The sequence below is a fragment of the Dermochelys coriacea genome, chromosome 12 (genome assembly GCF_009764565.3).
Source record: "Dermochelys coriacea isolate rDerCor1 chromosome 12, rDerCor1.pri.v4, whole genome shotgun sequence".
Lineage (NCBI taxonomy): Eukaryota > Metazoa > Chordata > Testudines > Dermochelyidae > Dermochelys > Dermochelys coriacea.
The window spans coordinates 17,362,848-17,384,426 of NC_050079.1; the positions used below are offsets into that span (position 1 = coordinate 17,362,848).

At 40.0% G+C, this 21,579-nt stretch overlaps 1 protein-coding gene across 2 annotated transcripts in view; it reads left to right on the forward strand.

Moving 5' to 3' along the window:
• Positions 1–21,579, forward strand: part of LOC119841177 (plasmanylethanolamine desaturase-like) — a 73,759-nt gene that overhangs the window by 27,472 nt on the left and 24,708 nt on the right. For both annotated transcript variants that reach the window (XM_043494925.1, XM_043494924.1), the window contains exon 2: positions 11,697–11,816. In XM_043494925.1, the coding sequence (XP_043350860.1) occupies positions 11,697–11,816 (120 nt within the window). The remainder of the gene's footprint in view (positions 1–11,696; positions 11,817–21,579) is intronic.

The window sequence follows — 21,579 nt, forward strand, 5'->3', positions numbered from 1 at the left end:
AGTGTGACTAGGTTTTTATAAGCAATTGTGCCTTCCAGTCTACCTGACCTAAGTCACACTGCAGACTTTCTTCATTCATTTAAGAGTCTTCAAACATATTAATTCAAATTTAAAAATACTGTATAAAAATGAGAGGTGCTGGACATAATTTTCCTAATAATTTTATTAAGATTTTCCATGACTCAATTTCCACACAGGTATTCCTTTATTAGTCCAAAACCAAGTGTTTGATTACATCCAAAATACCAATATAAATATATATTTACAGCCTTTTATTCTATATCTTAGCCACGATACTGTTATAAGTATTGGCCAAAATAGTTGCAACAGGATCTGGTCTGGGAGATACCTTCCCATCATGGTGTGATTCAGGAGGGGTAAGGAAAAGCTCTGAAAAATAAACCCCTAGAAAACCTTGCTTTTTTTTTACATTATAACAAACAAGTACCATCGTTGCTAGTTATTAGCTAAGACCAGATGAAACAGTGAAATCTGCTCTCTTTGTGATTTTCTTCTGGTCTTTGTGATATTTCTGCCTAACTAAACAAACCAATTTTTTACTGCACTTGGGGGTACCCAATTATCCATAGTTTTTTTAAATTTCTATTTCCTACACCCAAACCTTAAATAAGATTACACCAATATTCCCAGGGTCTCTACAATTTTAACACAAACAATCCCCTTTCTCATGAGTTCATTCTTTTTTGGTCACATGTTTTGAGCCAATTATCCATTCCAACATCTGATCTCAATTTAATATCATAGTTCATCCATGTCTAGTGTAGGACTATATTCCTATAAGGGGATTTTGTTTCAAAAGTCCAGTATTTCTAAGTTTGAACTCAAATGAACTGCATTTCAATGTTGGGTTAAATTATTCGTGCTACTCAGTCATTTTTTTTGCAACAGCAGTTCTCAAACTATGGGTCGGGACCTCAAAGTGGGTCATGGCCCCATTCTAATGTGGTTGCCAGGGCTGGCTTAGAATTGCTGAGGCCTGGGACCAAAGCCCAAAGGCTTTAGTCCTGGGCATCAGGACTCATGTTACAGGCCCCCTGTAGGGTTGCCAACTTTCTAATCACACAAAACTGAACACCCGTGCCCCACCCCTTGCCCCACCCCTGCCCCGCCCCCGCTCACTCTATCCTCACTTGACTCTGTCGCTCACTCTTCCCCACTTTCACTTACTGTCACCAAGCTGGAGAAGGGAGTTCGGGTGCAGAAGGGGGTATGGGCTTTGGGCTGGGACTGCAGGCTCTGGGGTGGGGCTGGGGATGAAGGGTTTGGAGTGCGGGAGGGGACTCCGGGCTGGGCCAGAGGGTTTGGGTGTGGGGTCCCAGCAGAGCTTACTGCAGCTCTGAGGAAGTGGCCACCAGGTCCCTGCAGCCTCTAGGTGAATGGGCAGGCAGGTGGCTCTGCATGGTGCCGCCCCCCACAGTGCATATTGGTCGCAGTTTCTGGCCAATGGGAGCTATGAGCTGGTAGTCAGGACGGGGGCAGTGTGTGGAGCCTCCCAGTCCCTGGCTGTCCCAGACCTAGGGACCTGGGGGCTACTTCCAGGAGCAATGCAGAGCCTGCCTTAGCCCTGGGATCCTTTTCCACTGTCGACCGGACTTTTAACGGCCTGGCTGGCGGTGCTGACCGGAACCGCCAGGGTCCCTTTTCGACTGGGCATTGTGGGTTGCCAGACTCCTGGCAACCCTAGCCCCCTGCCTGGGGATGAATCTTGGGCTTCGGCTTTGGCCCCCTCCCCACTGGGGGGCTTGGGCTGGCTCAGGCTTCAATCCCCACTCCTTGGGTTGCATAGTAATTTTTATTGTCCAAAGGAGTCACGGTGCAATGAAGTTTGAGAACCCCTGTTTTACAACAACCAAAGTTTCTAAAGTACTTTGGGATGAAAAGTGTTTGTTTTTTTGAATGTATTATTCATTACACTGTCTAGCCTTAAAAGATTAAAGGTGGATAAATCAATTAACAAGAGGTTTGTTAGATATTTATTATATTTTGTGTAGTAGTAGTCTCATGCAATTGGCATCTTAAGACGTGGCTGAAAATTCATGTTTTTAAACCTATTTTAGTATATTTTCAAGTACAGTATATTCTAGATACCCTATCATTAATTTACAGAATTTGACTGTGTATTGTACATCATGTCACTTGGCTTCATTTGTTAGTGTGTGCATGTTATTTGTTACTTGTGTCTCAGCTCAATGTGACACCCAGTACATGAACATGAAAAAGTACTCTTTCCAAACCTGACACTTTGTATTGGGTTACGTGGCTGATGCCTATAGGACACAGTAATGGGCACATATTTTAAGGAATCAGTCTATCATGTGGTGTTAGATATAAGAATCTAGAGTAGTGGTGGGCAACCTGCAGCCCATCAGGATAATCTGCTGGCGGGCTACGAGACAGTGTTTACATTGATTGTCGGCAGGTACGGCCGCCCGCACCTCCCAGTGGTTGCAGTTCCCGTTCACGGCCAATGAGACCTGCAGGAAGCAGCGGCCAGCACGTCCCTGCGGCCCGTGCTGCTTCCCACAACTCCCATTGGCCAGGAACAGCAAACCGCGGCACTGGGAGTGGCGGGCAGATGGTCAATGTAAACACTGTCATGCAGCCCGCCAGCGGATTATCCTGATGGGCCACGTGCCTCAGGTTGCCCACCATTGATCTTGAGAGAGAAATAGGTAGTAACATTCACCAATATTAGACAGTATATAACTTCCTGCTCTTATGCAAGGGAGTATGTTGTGCCCTATCTCTTTAATATAAATTTATTTCTCAAAGTCAGTTGGAACTGGCAGATTAGACTGTTCTGTATTAAATTCAGTATATCTCCTGAGCAGAATAGTTTTGCCCTGCATACAGTCATGGACGCAGGATAATTAACCATTGATACAATTTACCTAGGGATGTGCTGGATTCTTTGTCACTTTAAATCATGACTTCAAGACTGGATGCCTTTTTAAAAGATATCCTAGTTCATCCAAAAGTTGCTGAACTCGATGCAGGAATTGCTAAGTAAAATTCTGTTCCCTGTGTTATTGAGGAGGTCGGATTAGGTGATCTTCTGGTGAAGATACTTTAAGCCAACTAGAGAGAGTTCTCCTGTCTGCTTAATAACTCCTGCCTCTGTGAGAGGTGGTAGATATGTCAGCAGAAGAAGCTGTCCCGCCAACATAGCACTGTTTACACAGACGCTTAGGTCGGTATAATTTATGTCACTCAGAACGTGAATTATTCACACCCCTGAGCAATGTAAATTATACTGAAGTAATTTGCAGTTAGACATAGCCTTAGAGAGAGAATGCTTCTCTGTCCTGTAGATTGAGGTTCAGAGACAGCCTTTCGTGCCTTGGACCTTCACCCAGGCTTTCTGCTTTCCATGATCTTTTTGCTTCCTCCTATAAAGTAATTCGTACCCTCTTCCCTCACACAGTAGAGGAGGAGACTGGATCTTAAGCAACTTTTGCACTTTCATAGTTTAGGAAGTTTCTTGCAATCTCTTGCATTTAGTTTGGCTCCATAAAGGACACTGGGACTTGCTGGTTTTGACCAGTCATTTTAGTGAGGCTTGCATCCATATGACTTTGCATGCTACCTTCTGATCTCAGTCCAGTTGTAACACTGACCCATTGTTTAGGAGCACCTCAGTCTGTGATTGCTATATATATATCTGCTCTTCGTTCACATACAGAAAGCTTTAAGTACGGCACAGTCAGTGTAGTCAGTGACCATAATGACCACAGCATCTACCAGTGGTGAACCCTTACAGAGATGGCCCTGTAGGCACAGTTCTACTCAAAGAAAACAGTCCTGTGCCAGAGCACCGAGGAATCTCATATCTATATACAATCGATAGTAGAGGTTAGTACACTGCAAAATAAGTGATTACAAAAGTATACCTGCACAGATTTATTTAGGTTAAAATGCACTACGGAAATAGTTAGAAATTGTGGCTCATTTGAAAGCAAAGCAAATGGTATCTTAAATGGGGGAAAAAAATTGCCATCAATTAGACATATGTGAATTAGAAGTCTGCAATTTGCAAAATTTGATCATATTTTAAAAATACATATGACTGGTTTTTTTAGCATCTGGCTGAGTGACCGTACACAAATTATTTGAAATTTAGCCTTTCATGATACAAGTGTAGAATATTGTGCTCTTTCCTATTATTTTGCTTCAATTGGAATTGATGCTACTATAGAAGCACTGTAGTTCTTTTTTACATTCCGTGCCTGTACAGTTCTAAAGGAGCCTGCAGGCTATCTATTGTAGTTAGCCTCGCACAACACTTGGGGCCCAGTTTTGAAAGGCTTGTGCATTAAAGAGACATTTTTCTTATTTCCTACGTGTTTGCAATGTTGCTTCATTAAGATGTTTATAAATTTTATTTTAGCATAGCTTAATACTATTTTTTTTAAATAAAATATATTGAACTTAATAGATGAGACCTGTTTTTTTATTTAGTGTGTCTGCTCAGATTGTATGGCATGGGTGTAGGTAATGAAATAAATTATATAATGTTTTTGTCGTGCCTATCTTCTGTTTTCTGGACTTGACTAAGGCTTGCAACTTCAAAGGTAAAGTAAGGCTTCCCTTTTGTGTTCAGATAGTGTGACTAAACTATTATGGCTGGCATTTCTGTGGAAGACTTGTGAGGCTTGTCCTTTGTTTTAATCTTTAAGTATTTTAGGAGTCATCCATAAAGGATATAGGCAGCAGGGGAGTTGAGGTCTTATGGACAGTTGGTGGAGGGGGCAGAGTAAAAATTCTGGAAAAATCTGCAGAGATCCTTTCAGGATTTCCACTTTGTTCCCTTTGGCTGTAACAAATCTTTGAAAATGGTGCTGTGGAAGTGGGTAAATGAAAGAGAGCTACATGGGGCTAAGGAATGGCAATGTTCTTTTGGGAGTTCAAGGCATTTATACAGCTTGAGAAAGAGAGTGGAGAGCTCAGTATTTGATAAAATCTACTGGAGCCCTCTAATTTGTTGGTAATAAAAAAGGAAAAAATGGAGGGGAAAATTAGGTTATTCCCTTGTTTAATTTGCTAGACTGGCACTAATTCTTCAGTTCACTTACTGTATTAGTTAATTTTAATATCTATTCTGCATTCTTGATTTCAACAGGGGAGAAGGTGGATGCTGAGGGTAAAAGGGTACAGGATTGGAGGGGTGAGAGAAAGGAGCTTGGTAGCAAATTGTGCAGTCCCCTTTTCACAGCTATACTGGAATCCCATATAATTTTGTTGTTTCATGTGCTTTAAATTGTGGGTTTGAGACCCTGTTTTATTGTAGCTTCAACAAAATCATTTTTATTGGAAACTTTATGAAAATCGGCGGAGACTCTAAAATGAGAGAGAAACACGTGCTTAGACAAAATAAAATGGAAAATATCAAGTTCTAATTTTAAAGTTACTGAATATTTCAAGCTTACTTAAATGTACAGATTTCAGAGTAGCAGCCGTGTTAGTCTGTATTCGTAAAAAGAAAAGGAGTATTTGTGGCACCTTAGAGACTAACAAATTTATTTGAGCATAAGCTTTTGTGAGCTACAGCTCACTTCATCGGATCTGAACAAATAAATTTGTTAGTCTCTAAGGTGCCACAAGTACTCCTTTTCTTTAAATGTACAGAATGGTGGAAGATAGTTTCTTCATTGGTATAAATTCTACTTGCTAACAAACAACTCCATATTTTCCGATCTGCTAATTCTAGCAATGTTTTTTGAATTTCTGTTACAGCCATAAATGGTCATATGAGTAGCTTGTATCCAATCAAGATATTAGTGGGAAGTTTTGAGGGCAGACCGTTTGCAGAATCAGGCCTTTCAAACAAAAGTTTTTCTACGTTTGCAAGTAGAAAACACAAAAATGTTTTCAGTAATTTTATGTATGCTTTTCCTGAATGAAACAGAGAGCAGAAACCAAAACAAACCTGAACACATTTCCTTTTAAGTATTTATTTTTATGTAGTAGAATAGAGGCATCTTAATCATAAGTGCTCCTATATTTGTTCATCAACATATTGACAGGCGTGCAGGTAATCTGTTAAAACAAACATCATGAATAGGGTGAGGAGGGAAGGCGCTGCTGACTGCGAGGGGGTGAAAGTGCTTCAGTATGGCAAAATCATATTTTAATTACCTGGTACTCTGAGGAGTAACAGTTTGTGTTATGGCAGGTCTCTTATTTAATGGTGGTGAGGTTTTTTTGTGATGTGATTGCCATAAAATATATTTGTTTGTACATAAGAAATGGTATACATTCCATATAGTGTATTTGTTGTCCTTTTGCACTGAAAGAAGGTGGGTTTATTTTAAAACTCTAAAGCTCTTACCAGTCTAAAATCTGCCCAAACAGCATTTATACGAGTGACTTGCATGACAAGAGTTCTTTGTGAAGGAGCAAATATGCAGCAGTATCCCTATTGTACAGTTAAACTTTCTGTGCATAAATCATTTTAGTAGATTAGGCCAGTAGAGAATTGCTTATAGTACACTGTGTGAGATTTAATATTATGCTATATGTGATGTTGGAACTTAATTCCAAATCCAAAAACTAGTGTAATATGCATTTGAAGGTTGATTCTACTACACTGTGTTTAGCCTGATGTTTATGGTGCCAGCTTTCTATACTTGTAGGTTCTTATGCAATTAAAAGCTTCTAAATTTCTTAATAGGTATCTGCAACATTGACATTTTAACTTGGTGTAGAACAATCTTAGATTCACAGATATTAAGGTCAGAAGGGACCATTCTGATCATCTAGTCTGACCTCCTGCACGACACAGGCCACAGAATCTCATCCACCCACTCCTGCAAAAAACCTCACCTATGTCTGAGCTATTGAAGTCCTCAAATCTTGGTTTAAAGACTTCAAGGAGCAGAGAATCCTCCATCAAGTGACCCGTGCCCCATGCTACAGAGGAAGGTGAAAAACCTCCAGGGCCTCTTCCAATCTGCCATGGAGGAAAATTCCTTCCCGACCCCAAATATGGCGATCAGCTAAACCCTGAGCATATAGGCAAGATTCACCAGCCAGATACTACAGAAAATTCTTTCCTGGGTAACTCAGATCCCACCCATCCAATATCCCATCACAGGGGATTAGGCCTATTTGTCATGAACATTTAAAGATCAATTAATTACCAAAATCACATTATCCCATCATACCATCTCCTCCATAAACTTACCGAGTTTAATCTTAAAGCCAGATAGATCTTTTGCCCCCACTGCTTCCCTTGGAAGGCTATTCCTTCCTCCTCCTATAAACTTCACTCCTCTGGTGAAGAAACCTTTGTCTAATTTCAAGTCTAAACTTCCTGGTGGCCAGTTTATATCCATTTGTTCTTGTGTCCACATTGGTACTGAGCTTAAATAATTCCTCTCCCTCTCCGGTATTTATCCCTCTGATATATTTATAGAGAGCAATCATATCTCCCCTCAACCTTCTTTTAGTTAGGCTAAACAAGCCAAGCTCCTTGAGTCTCCTTTCATAAGACAAGTTTTCCATTCCTCGGATCATTCTAGCAGCCCTTCTCTGTACCTGTTCCAGTTAACATGGGAGACCAGAACTGCACACAGTATTCCAGGTGAGGTCTCACCAGTGCCTTGTATAATGGTACTAAAACCTCCTTATCCCTACTGGAAATGCCTCTCCTGATGCATCCCAAAACCGCATTAGCTTTTTTCACAGCCATATCACATTGGCAGCTCGTCCTCCTGTGATCAACCAATACTCCAAGGTCCTTCTCCTCTTCCGTTACTTCTAATTGATGCGTCCCCAGTTTATAACTAAAATTCTTGTTATTAATCCCTAAATGCATAACCTTACACTTCTCACTATTAAATTTCATCCTATTACAATTACTCCAGTTTACAAGGTCATCCAGATCCTCGTGTCTGATATCCCAGTCCTTCTCTAAGTTGGCAATACCTCCCAGCTTTATATCATCCGCAAACTTTATGAGCACACTCCCACTTTTTGTGCCGAGATCAGTAATAAAAAGATTAAATAAGATTGGTCCCAAAACTGATCCCTGAGGAACTCCACTGGTAACCTCCCTCCTGCCTGACAGTTCGCCTTTCAGTAGGACCCGTTGTAGTCTCCCCTTTAACCAATTCCTTATCCACCTTTCGATGTTCATATTGATCCCCATCTTTTCCAGTTTAACTAATAATTCCCCATGTGGCACGGTATCAAACGCCTTACTGAAATCTAGGTAAATTAGATCCACCGCGTTTCCTTTGTCTAAAAACATCTGTTACTTTCTCAAAGAAGGAGATCAGATTGGTTTGGCATGATCTACCTTTTGTAAAACCATGTTGTATTTTGTCCCATTTACCATTGACTTCAATGTCCTTAACTACTTTCTCCTTCAAATTTTTTTCCAAGACTTTGCATACTACAGATGTCAAACTAACAGACCTGTAGTTACCCAGATCACTTTTTTTTTCCTTTCTTTAAAATAGGAGCTATATTAGCAATTCTCCAATCATACGGTACAACTCCTGAGTTTACAGATTTATTAAAAATTCTTGCTAATGGGCTTGCAATCTCGGGTGCCAATTCCTTTAATATTCTTGGATGAAGATTATCTGGGCCCCCCGATTTAGTTCCATTAAGCTGTTTCAGTTTCGCTTCTACCTCAGATATGGTAATATCTACCTCCATATCCTCATTCCCATTTGTCATTCTACCATTATCCCTAAGATCCTCTTTAGCCTTATTAAAGACTGAGGCAAAGTATTTAGATATTGGGCCATGCCTAGATTATCCTTAACCTCCACTCCATCCTCAGTGTTTAGCGGTCCCACTTCTTCTTTCTTAGTTTTCTTCTTATTTATATGGCTATACAACCTTTTACTATTGGTTTTAATTCCCTTTGCAAGGTCCAACTCTACTTGACTTTTAGCCTATCTCACTTTATCCCTACATGTTCTGACCTCAATAAGGTAGCTTTCCTTGCTTATCCCTCCCATCTTCTGCTTTTTCTTAATCACCTCTCTGAGTTGCTTGCTTATCCAGCTTGGTCTACAGCTCCTGCCTATGAATTTTTTCCCCTTTCTTGGGATGCTGGCTTCCAATAGCTTCTGTAGCTTTGATTTAAAGTAATCCCAGGCCTCCTCTACCTTTAGATCCATAAATTCTTCAATCCAATCTTCTTCCCTAACTAATTTCCTTAATTTTTGAAAGTCAGTCGTTTTGAAATCAAAAACCCTAGTTGCAGATTTATTTTTGTTAATCCTTCCGTTCAGTTTGAACTGAATTAGCTCATGATCACTTAAACCAAGATTATCCCCTACAACCATTTCTTCTATGAGGTTCTCACTACTCACCAAAACCAAATCTAAAATGGCATCCCCTCTAGTCGGTTCAGCAACTACTTGATGAAGGAATCCATCAGCTATCGCATCTAGGAAAAATCTGAACCCTATTATTATTACTAGCACTTGTCCTCCAGTCTATATCTGGGAAGTTAAAGTCTGATCACGCAGTTTCCATTAGTATTTTAAAACACTCAATCATGCACCAGTGAAGTGAATGGGAGCAGAATCAAATTCTCAATTTCTATGAAGGCTTCTTTAAATTCACAAAACTATATAGCCTGAATTCAGTAACTAGGGTTTTACAAAGAGTCAGCTGGTAGCACTGTAATAAGGAGAGGTGGCTAATTGGACACTTACATTTCCAGCAAATCAGTGCAAGATCTTCTGAAAAGAATTAACTAATTTCTGTGCTCTTCTTCAAAGTCAATACTGTCATTAATTAATAATAGTTTCACTTTTCCTGTACTCTCAGCCTGTGTGGTGATTTTTCCAGAAGGTGCAAGAAGAGATATTTTTGTTAGTTGAGGCAGTTAGTTCTTACATAACCTGAATTATAAGGACTAGACTAGCGTCTGCCCTCCGTTTGTCATCTTTCTCTGAGTCTGCTTGAGAATTAAGATTTTTGATGATTTAATCCTGGGGCCAGATCATTGGCTGGTGTAAATCAGATAGCTTCATTGAGTTCAAAGTTGACATGATTTTACACCAGCTGTGGATAGTTTCTAAATTCTGTGCCCCGTTTAAGTAATTTAAATCAGGTAAATTGACTGTAGGCCTTAATATGGCTAGCTCCGTCATCTTGAATGGCTTGGGAGATGTATCAGAAGTGGAATTTGGAAGTTTAGGGTTGGGCTCCTTGTGGACTGGTGAGCTGAATCAGCTGAGCAGTGTCTGGTCAGCAGACAGCAGTATGGGGAGCCTGCTAATGGTGGTGGTTCTGCTGCTCTAAACCTCCAGCTGAGGAGAAAAATGGGCCATAAACCCAGGAGGAGATTCTTGGCCATTAGGAGTCCAGGTGGGAGAGGTGAATCTCGGAAGCAGGATGTCTGTGGCCCTGGGCAGAATGTTGAGTTGAAGGCAGTGGAAGAGTGTATATTGGGGTCAGCCGGGTGCTAGAGCAGTGGTGGGCAGCCTGCGGCCCGTCATGGTAATCCACTGGTGGGCTGCCAGACAGTTTGTTTACATTTGCACAGCTGCCTGCAAGTCCCAGTGGCCGCACTTCACCGTTCCTAGCCAATGGGAGCTGCAGGAAACAGCATGGGCCGCAGGGACATGCTGGCCACTGCTTCCCACAGCTCTCATTGGCCGGGAATGGCAAACTGTGGCCACTGGGCACTGTGGGCGGCCATGCAAATGTAAACAAACTGTTTGGTGGCCCACCAGCGGATTACCCTGACGGGCCGCAAGTTGCCCACCACTGTGTTAGAGCCTTTACAGCTGAAGCTTGTGGCACTGGCCTCTGCTGTAGGTAATCTGAGGTGATACTAAACTGTGGCAGGACAAGATTTGGTACCATGACACTGCAGAAAACCCCATGTGTGGGTGACATTGACACTTGGGTTTGCACCTGATGCACCATCTGACATGCTACATTTTATTTATTTACGATTTAAATTATTTAAAAGGAGTAGAAAACTTAGAAAACACAATTTTAATGAATAAGTCCTAGCACTTTCCTCCCATGACCTCCTTAGAGAGATGATAAACTGAAGGCAGAGGCTAGTCCCCTTTTTTTATGAGGGGTTCTTAAGGTCTAATGGACCAAAGTAACAAGATGTCTCTCTTCTCACAGCTTCTTGAAAAATACCTCACATATTGAGAAGATAGAAAAAATACAGTGGATCCTTTGGCAAGACTGAGGCCTTATTCTATGTTTTCTGACGGATTGCTTGAGCACTACCTTGCTCCTCAGTGAATAACAGGTTAACTTCAGCTCCACTTAATCCTTTCTTTATGCAGGTGCCCAAAGGAAAGGCTAGCAGTTGACTGCTTTCAAGATGGGAGAGTTCCTTGGGATGGTCAGGTTCCATACCCAAGCGTTATTTTCCTCGTTATAAACATTAGACCTTGAGCAGATGACTTTGCTGACTGCAACTGGTTATATCTTTTTCTGCTGATCCACTCACTTGCATACCTTTAACACCTATGTTCTGGGCAAGATTTACTAAAGAATCACAATAGTAGGACAAATAGTTTTTTAGTAGGACAAATAGTGTTTGTAATATACTTGTAGTTTTTTCTTCTTTTCCTCCTTTACTTCTTTCCCACTACCTTCTTCCACGGTGTCCTTTTCCTTCCTCCTCTCCATTCAGTTTGCACTAAATTTTATTTTTTCTTATTTTTTCTCTTTTTTAGGTAAACGATTGCAAGAATGGACTTCTGTTATCCTTTGCATAATCTTAATCACAGTTGACTTTCTGCTCCTGTTAATCCATTTTTCAGCAAATCATCTTTATAAAATAATAGCAGGTATAGGTAAGTATTTCAGTTTTTAACCCTCAGCGTATTTTAAAATTATCAATACGCATATTTCAAATCTTCACATTTTGCAGCAATGTGGCAGATATTGTTGTAAATATGTTTTTAATTAGCTGTAAGAATGGCAAAATCAGGAATGTAGAGAAATTCAGAACTAAGGTTGGTACTGCAACTACCCCAATACACAAGCAATATAGCAGTATTGTTCTAGGCCAGAGGATTTGAATAAACTCCTTTGTTTTGTATTTTTGAAATAGCAGGATATAGGATTATAGGCCCCAATCAGCGAAGCAGTTATGTGCTTAACTTATGTATGTGTATATAAAAAATGAAGAGAGAACACTGAGAAAGGATCAGTGGCTTCTATTATCACATTTACTATTCAGATGAATTGGTGTCCATATAGTGTCTTTTCCACCATAATTAGCATTCACTTGGTGACATTACCACAGGCTTATAGACTTTCTGGACATTGTTTTAATGCCATCTCTAAGTTGCTCTTTGTAGCATATGGTTTGTGAAATTTTCATCTGTGGCACTTGAATATATTGAAAGAATGAGAAAAGGAGGGAAGAAATCCTGAACTTTAGTGCCATCCTTGAAAAAGTGTTTTGCTGATATTTTCATGAAGGGGAGAAACTTGTTAGAAACTCTTGTGTAGTAGAGGATGCTTTTGTGTGGAACAGATGTGCAGGAGTATTTTGGGATGAACTTGTTAAGGACATAATTACATTATTGCACCCTCTTTTAATCACTTTTTCCCCCCCTGCCATCTCAGGTGTTGCAGATCTGTGACATGCTGGCAAGTGTACTCAATTGCATTGTGGGGAAACTGTCAGGTTAAAAGGTAGACTTGTATATTTGATCCCATGTGTGAGTTATGTTATTTTCCTCTCTTCCAGTTACATAGCTTCTTTGTGGTTTTATAAATATTTCACCAGCATTTCTAAAGTCTATTTCATCCCTCTTTTAAACATATTAAATATAAATGTAGCAACAAATTTATGGCAAGTCTGTCTGTAGCAACACAAACTCAAAACTTCCACTGAAAAATAAAAAGAATTGGTTTATCACAATTTATTTGTATCTATATTATTTGTTTTGTCATCTGTACTGTCTGCACTGTCATACTCCAAATACTACGGTACTTAGAGTACCTAATTCCACTGGTCTAGAAGAACCAATCAACCCCGAAGTCTATTTTAATGCCTCAACTGTAAATGAGAACCTGACGTACAAACATAGGCATTTTCAGGGTGCTATACAGATTTCATTTCAGGTGTCCATTTAGAGCAGTAGCTATTCCTCTCTAGTGAAGCCGACTGGCTTTGCAATTGCAATGGTAAGTTGTTCAGCCAATTGAGCTGTGGAAAAACAGTTTAGGACCAGATTCACTTGAAATCCCCATTCACCTTGTACCCCACAAAAGGCCTCTCAAGTGCTGGGTATATGAGGCAGGGATAGGAGCACTTTATGGATAATGTAGTGCTCCTGTATTGCTAGTATGAATTTAATTCACAAGGGGAACTTGTACAAAAGTTTGTTATACACGGGAGAGCATAGTCTTGAGAAGTACGGATACGAAAGTACTTTCTGATGAATACCTTATGGACATATTATCGCAACCATAATACAAATATTTTAACAGCTCAGATGCGTTCTCTTCATCTAATTCTCAAACAACTATAAAGGCATTTTTTATTTTATTTCCAGTTTTCATTTCCTGAAATATTCTGAAGGCATTTGTTAGCTTTCAGAGACTAAAGCCCTGATCCTGCAATCTGATCCATGCAGCAGAGCCCCAGTGACTTTGCTGGGTCTCCCTGCAGTCATAGGGGCCCAGCTCCATTGATTCAAGTGCAGGAGGCCTAACTGTATAAATATAAATTAAAAATGAATTTTTCCCAGTCAATCTGTAATTGACACTGATTACTCACTCGGTCTCATGTAATCAAATTGAGTACAGTGGTATTTGGAGTCGCATTACATGTCGCTGAGGGCAAGTCTACACTACAGCGCTACATTGGCACAGCTGCACCAATGCAGCTGAGCTGCTGTAGCATGTCTGGTGAAGACGCACTATGCCAATGGGAGAATGCTCTGCCATTAGCATAATTACTCCACCTCGGTGAGAAGCGGAGGCTATGTCAGTGGGAGAGCGGTGTGGACAGTGCGAAACTTGCGTTTCTCAGGCAGGGAGAGGCTTTTTCAGACCCGTGAGCAACATAAGTTAGATCGACTTAAGCGGTAGTGTAGACCTGCCCTTACTTATACTGCTCATCAGCAGCTTTTCCAGGTTATTTAAGTGTTCTTCCCACCCACTTCCCTTAGAAATTGGCAATACTCCCTAGGAAATAAGCTGTGAAACAACTGACTTGTTTTGAAATGATTGAAGCACTAATAAAGGATTTGTACTGGAAAGTCCACCTAGTCTTTAGCTGTAGTGGAACTGATGTGCCATCGTAATTCTACTTGACTTTATAGAAGAATTGGTTTAGTGCTACTAGGAGTTTAATATGGCCTCTTGCTTTAGGAAGCTCTTCAGAGGATAACCATGATTTAAAAAAATATAAACTACAAAAGCCTCTGAGGTTGCCTGGAATTTCATTACCTGTACAGTGATTTTATGTGGTCATACAGGAGTGTTAATACTTAGGCCAATTAGAGACGTAACTCATCTCAGTTATCGTTAAAGCAAGCACTGATCTGACTGGAAAGCCGTGTGTGAGTTTGCTTATTTGGGAATCTTTGTACATAATATGTGCAGGTTGTCTTAGCTTTCTAATACTTTGCAGTCCCCCTGCCCATGAGGCTTGTGTCTTTAATTCCCTAATAGCATGACTCCTTCCAGTTTTGCCTCTCTGTTGCTTGAAGCAGTATCCTTGCTCATTGTTTTGAACAATCATATTATGCCCGTCTATCTTTTTGTTCTTTACATTGGCTGCCTATAAAGTGGTGGATTAATTTTAAATTGGCCCCTGGGTTTCTAATTCCCTTCATAGTGTAGGCCCTGAAACTGAAAACAGCCTTGTTGAAGTTTCCTTTTTATTGATTAGTTGTGCTCTAGAATTCCCACTCTGTTGCTTTTTGGGATGGCCTTTGCTGAGTGCGGAGACTTTGGATGTGGAATTTCCTTTTCCCTGACATCTATCTCAGCTAGTCCTTCCCCGTTTATATATGGCTTAATTTTTTTCCCCAGAGGTATTTTTAGTATGACCACTGTTGGTCGCATATTTGTTTTTCTTCTTTTAGTTAAATCTCTTTCCAATTATCCACATTTATAGTTATAGGAAGGCAGTGGTGTTGTAGGTGAAGCATGGGAATGCCTTAAGATATTTTAAATCAGTTGTAATTATTGCTAATAGGTGAATTGGAGGCTTATCCCAACTATCTACATTTCTAAAGCCATCTAAAATAAGTGGGAAACTCTTATATAAATGCTTTCTTGTATGTCTTGATTCCATGTTAACTGTTTTGTGAAGTATTTTGAGCCCTCTTCTCAAACCCAAGAAGTGGAACTCACTAATGCAATATTTCTGGGTCAGCTCATTCATCCAGTGTGGGGGAGGGTCCATCAGGGTATAGGGAGGCCACAGACCGAAAAAGTTAGGGATCCATGGATATCTAGCGTCACAATCCCCATATCACCTTGCTGGCTCATTCTGGTTGTAATTCCCCTTTATACTGTACCCCAGCTGTTGATAACACACTGTGAACTCTTGGAGGGGTGTGGGAGCGTCACAGAGTGGTATATCCTTCTGTAGTTTCTGGAGAGGAATATACCTCTCCTGTGTGTGTCTCTCTCTCTTTCCCAACTCCCTACCTCTCCAGTCCTAGCCATGTCCTGTTTTTGTCCTGCATGGCAGAGTGTCCACATGAATCTTCTTCAGAGAGGAGAGAGGCTGATATGTGGAGTGGGAGGCTTCCATTGCTATCTTCTCTTATGCATGGCCCACCTCCCCGCAGGAGGTGAGGGGAGCATTGGAGTCTGTCTCAGGGTCATGCTTTTAATTCTAGTGAGGCAAACTACTGTGATCTGAATGGATTTGCTTTATTAACACCTTGCAAGCATCAGTGTTCTTGAATGTTTTAGAGAGAGAAGATTTAACATCGACTTGAGCTGTGTTTTAATAAAGAACGATTTAAAAATCTGTTCTGTTTTATAAACCTTCGCATTTCACAATGGTTGTGCTTCTTCTATGATGACTGAAATACATTTCCTGGGGCTCTTTGTTTTTGTTTGCATTCCCTCGTAATGAGAGATGATGGAGAGAGATTAGGTTATTAGGAATATTGTATGTACTGTAAGTGAATACTGCTTTCCTTTCCTTTCGACCCTGGTAGTTTGTAGTTGTGAAGTTTTCTTCTTCTTTTGTAATTTAATACACTACCATTGATTTGGTTTGATTTAATGCATTTGAGTGAAGAGGTTCTGAAACAAGAGGTAGTGAGTTTTACTTGGTTTTGATCGTACAAGGCAAAATAAGACTCCTGTAAGCTGGTATGCAGACTCACAAGCTGAGTTTACAAAGAGCATATGAGAAGCCCAGTATGCACAGAACCTTTCTCTTTGGAAAACACCCATGTATGTGTTTCATTATTTTTCCTGCTAAGTGGACACTTTATAAAGTCCACACCAGAGGGCTTGGAACTTCCAAAAAGGATCCTGGCAAGGTTAGTCCCAATGAGCAAAATATGCAAATTTAAATTTAAAATATTTTCTTAATAGAAGTTGCATAAATTATTCCCAATGGGCACCTACATGACAATAAATTTAATGTGCTTGGGAATTAATGTGCCCCACTTATATTACTTTGTTCCATTTAAAAAAATGCATTATTCATTTAAACTGTACTCTATTCTACTTAGCTTTTTAAAAGGACACTCAACCATTTATTTTTTAGCCCCAAATTTAACTTATGGAAATGTAAAATTTATTTAGTATGTACTATATATGAAATATAACACCTTTACTGAATTCAATGTAATTTAAAAATCCAGAAATAAAACAAATGTACAAAAAGCAACACCTCTTTGGTTGATTCTTATGTTTGTTTTTATTATATATACATTATATAATAAAACAGTGTTTGAAGGTGTTCAGAAACTTTCCTTTTAACTCCTGAAAAATTGTTTAGGTCCCCAGTAACCCAGACAGCATACAGGCAATGTGGATGTTCTAGCATGTGTGTGCCTATTCCTGCTAGCAGCCACAGAGATCTGTTTTGGCTGTCCCCTGCTTGTCTGCGCAGCTGCCTCTGTAGTAGCTCCATCTAATTCCATGCAGGGGCTAGAGGGTAACAGGGTTGCTAGAATTTAATAATGTTCCATATAAGAATGATCCATCAAGAAGCACTGTGAGGAGTGTTTGGATTGTGAAATCAGGAGCGGAAGATAGACAGAGGGGAGACACCAAATCAGCAGTTGATAGGGATGGGTTTTTGGCCTTTTAATCCCTTCTGGCAGTGTCTGGTGATTGTCTTTATCAGTTCATCTGGACGAATGGCAGTTTCTGAAAAGAATAAGGGCCAGCATTGTTGCACCTATCCTTGTGCTTAGTTAAACAGGTTCTAATGCCAGCGGTTTGTGCAAGTATAATGAGTATTCAATTTGTATCTAATCTTTCCTTTTCTGAAGCCTGTGGAGGTACTTGGAATACCAAAGTTGTCACTCAAGCTTAAATTCATGAAAACAATTTAGGGTGGGATTTTCAAAAGCCATTTGGCACTGGCCTAACCCAACTCCCTTTCAAAATCAGTTATAAAGCTCCTGCTGATTTAATTGGAAGTAAAGTTAGTCAGTCAAAAGCTGAGCACTTTTGAAAATCTCTCCCTAGTGTGTATGGTAACACCCATTGTTTCATGTTCTCTATGTATATAAATCTCCCCACTGTATTTTCCACTGAATGCATCCGATGAAGTGAGCTGTAGCTCACGAAAGCTTATGCTCAAATAAATTTGTTAGTCTCTAAGGTGTCACAAGTACTCCTTTTCTTTCTCCCTAAACTGTAAATGAGAATATACATTTGAGGATATCACAACACAAATTTTTATACCATGTCTATGATTGTGCTATTTGAGTGACTTACATTTGTCAGTTCGCCTGCTTGATGATGCTTCATGATGTCACTTCATCCATTTGATGTGGATTTGGCACTGTAATTCATATTTACATATAATTTATTCTTTAGTACTCATATGCTGCATATGAGTTGTCATACAAAATGGAGGCCCATATCAGTTGCCCTACAAAAACCTTTCTGAAGCTTTCTAAATAGCATCGTTATTTCATTACCTTGAAGCTTAAGAAATTTTCTTTCATGTCTTATGTATAGGGACAAAATGGCTATCGACTAAATAAAACGTGACGTTATTTGGTTTGTAATTTTTTTCCTGATACATTTGACTTGATATTCATTTTAAGTGGCCTTTGGTTTTTTTAAAGTCATTTGATATACTTCATTGTTAAATGTCATTCTAATAATGGAAATACTAAACTATGACAGGTTTCAAAGAATGTTTCAAATATTAAGTCTGTAGGTAACAGCTTTATTACTGCTTGATGACTTGACCCATATTTCCTAACATGATTTCCCTGCTGTAACTTTAAGTGAGTTCATGTAAGTCTAATGGTATCAGTTGACCTTGAGAGTTAAACCCAAAAGCCTGTGGGGGGGTTTTAGTTTCTTGCACTGTTGTTAAATATTATCTTTTTTTAAATGAAGTACTTAAAAACTTCCAATATACTAAAATATGTATGTGTAAAATTTATTTCAAACAATCAATATTTTTCCAGTCATTTATGAATCTCCAAATGTGTGTTTTACAATATAGATGCATAGTGCAAGAATTAAACAGTATCAAAACACAATTATGATAATACCTTCTATAACACACATGGTGGTGGTAAGTGGAAAGGCTGTGCGATAATGGTTATCAGACACCTTTGGCCAACTCACCATCACTAATCAGTCTCATCCGGGACTACTTCAAACATTCAAACCCCTCCAGACAGCTGCCATTTATTTTATTTTTAAACAACTTGCCTGTTTCCTCCTGTCTCATAAATGTGGAATTTCCCATAGAATTACATTTGCCTGAAGCATAGGAACAATTTAGGAACAGTGACAAGTTTAAAGTCAGATATCTATATTGAAACCCATCAGACTAGAAAATGAAACTTTATACCAGCCAGTGTAATAGGGATATTTCCAGCTTTCCAGTGCGTAAGCCACTGGCTTTTAGCTCTGAGATGCCAAATATTAAAACTTGCTTTGAGTCCTTTAAGAGCAAACCTTAAAAAAAAATCACATTATTCTGCATAGACAATCTATTGTAATCACATTTTAGAGTTTTCTAAAATGTATTTGAGAACATCTTTCTATCATTCTGAGGCCTGTATCATTGGATTAAGGCACAAAGAGAATCTGACCTTACAAGTGGAAGGATATAAAAATTTTGAAAACTCCTTCAAACAGTTTCTTACATGGTTTTTCTGTAAATGATGTGGAATGCATAGAATATGTGACTGTATGTACCAGCACTGTTAATATATTTGAATAATTTTCATGTGCCTTTACCACTTGTAAATAATGTTGCCATCCCAAGTTGATGTTGATACAACCTTCATGCTACACCATCATGCCTTCTCTGTTTCCCATGTTGTGGCTGCCACTGATACAGACAAATAGGCATGTTTCCAGCACCTCTAGGCGTGGCAGTCCATAGCCAGGGACCTCTGGGCTTGCTGCATCACTTATGAATATAAAAAAAATTGCTTGAACCCTGGCACCTCTTTCATTACAAATTAAGCACTGTGTGTTTCTATCATCTGTGCATCACACTGGGGGTACTCAGTCAGGATACAGAAATTTTCATGTCCACTCCAGCTGCTTCTCACCTCCCTGCAGCCAGACTCCCCAGTTGATTCTTGCCTGTGCTGAAGAAGCAGCAGGTGCCTCATGCTGAGGTGAACCTTTTCAACCTGCTTCATTCTTCAGCTGGGAAAGAAAAAGTTGTTGTCCAGGAACTGACTGCAACTCTACTCTCCAGCACTTTGTTGTGGCCATAGTATGAACATGGGGCACTGGGTCCTCTTTGCAGATGGTCACTGATTCAACTGAGGCAAGGCTGATAAGGGCACTTTCACTGCACTTCAGACACTTGTCACAGGGCTGGACAAATCTCTTAGCTGCCCCGCCCCTGAGGTAGAAGAAAGAGGAGGAAAGCAGTGTCAAGGAGGAGGCTGTCCAGCCAAAGGTAGGGGGATCCTCTTACCCCTTTCTGTGCCCCCACTTGGAAAACATGTGGTTCCAGAGGCCATTACCTGTATCAGCTAGGCATATGGAGCTTCCCTCGTAGGTGGCCTTTTCTCTTTTTCACCTAAAATCTTCCTAACTTAGGGCCCCTTTTCAGCTCTCTGTCTCACCTATCTGCTTCCGATCTTGTCCCCGTCTTCTCTGTCGTGGATGTCACTTCGCTGTCCCCTTTGCCTCTTTAAATGGGATAAACCGGTTAAGGAGTGGAAGTAGACTCTGATTCCCAGATCTAGATCTGCTTTCTCCCTGTCCCAACCCTATTCCTTTATTTCTAAATCCCTGGAAGGTCTTGCCAGATCATTGAGTCTATCTGGTTTCTCGTATGGCACTGACTTCCAAAATCTCCGCTGTCAAATGAAAGATTCCTGAGCAGGAGTGGGGTCTTCAAATGTTCTTGCAATGGGCTAACTCAGAAAAATAATGGTCTATTTTTTGAGCTGAGATTATTGCTAGTCAAACCTATTTGTGTAAGGCAGTGACAGTCATACCATGGGAGTGGACAGAAATGGAAAAAAACTTTCAAGTGTTTAATTTGTGTTGCAAAAACCAGTTTAGTTTTTTGACTATCCTGATGGGTTTCTGGTATGTGTAACAGCATACCAACAGAGAAGTTAGATACACTGTAACCTTCCATAAAGAGTATTTTAACACTACTTTTTTCTTAGAATTCTGAATGATGAAATACAAAGCAGGTTGCTCCCTAAAACAGAGGCATAATTTGCCCCACCTTACTCTAGGCTTTTTGTTTGCTGCCTTCATGCTTCCCTACAGAGCTTCCTAGCCTGCAAGCAGGATCAGGAAACCCCTGAGCATTAAAATGCTAGCTCTACATTTTAATACATTTTCTGTACATCACATTTTCCAGGGCATGACCACAGAGGTACAGGTGCCCACAAAACTGTAATCAGATGTATAGCTTGGGCTGAGTAACTGAAATTAGGAAGTCAAGGCAGACTAACCTATATTATACCAACTTTGCAGTCATCAGCTGGGGAGTTTGCCTGCATGGAAGAGGAGGCAGAGCTGTGCATAAAAATTTTGGTACCTCATGTGGGCACCACCGCTTACCTGACAGAAGACAAGGGTGTACCCATTTTTCTGTACCGGTGGTAGTCACTCCATGAAACATAATTAACTATCACATTTGTTACTATAATGCTATTTTTGTGAATTATGCCCAGTTTGCATGTTAGAGGAAGACTGAATTAAGGATATAATCCTGCTCTCACTGAAATTATCTACATTTCTGGATTTTGACAAATAAGATCCCCAGAAGGAGGGAGAGAGATTTTATATAACATAGACGACACTATTAGAAATCCTGAAGTCCTCGTTCTGTTTTTATGCCAGCCCATGCTCAAGTAAACTCCTATGAAAATCCATCGGACTTTGGGGTTGGGCCGTTAAAATAGACTATGAAATTAATGGCCCATTTGAAATATT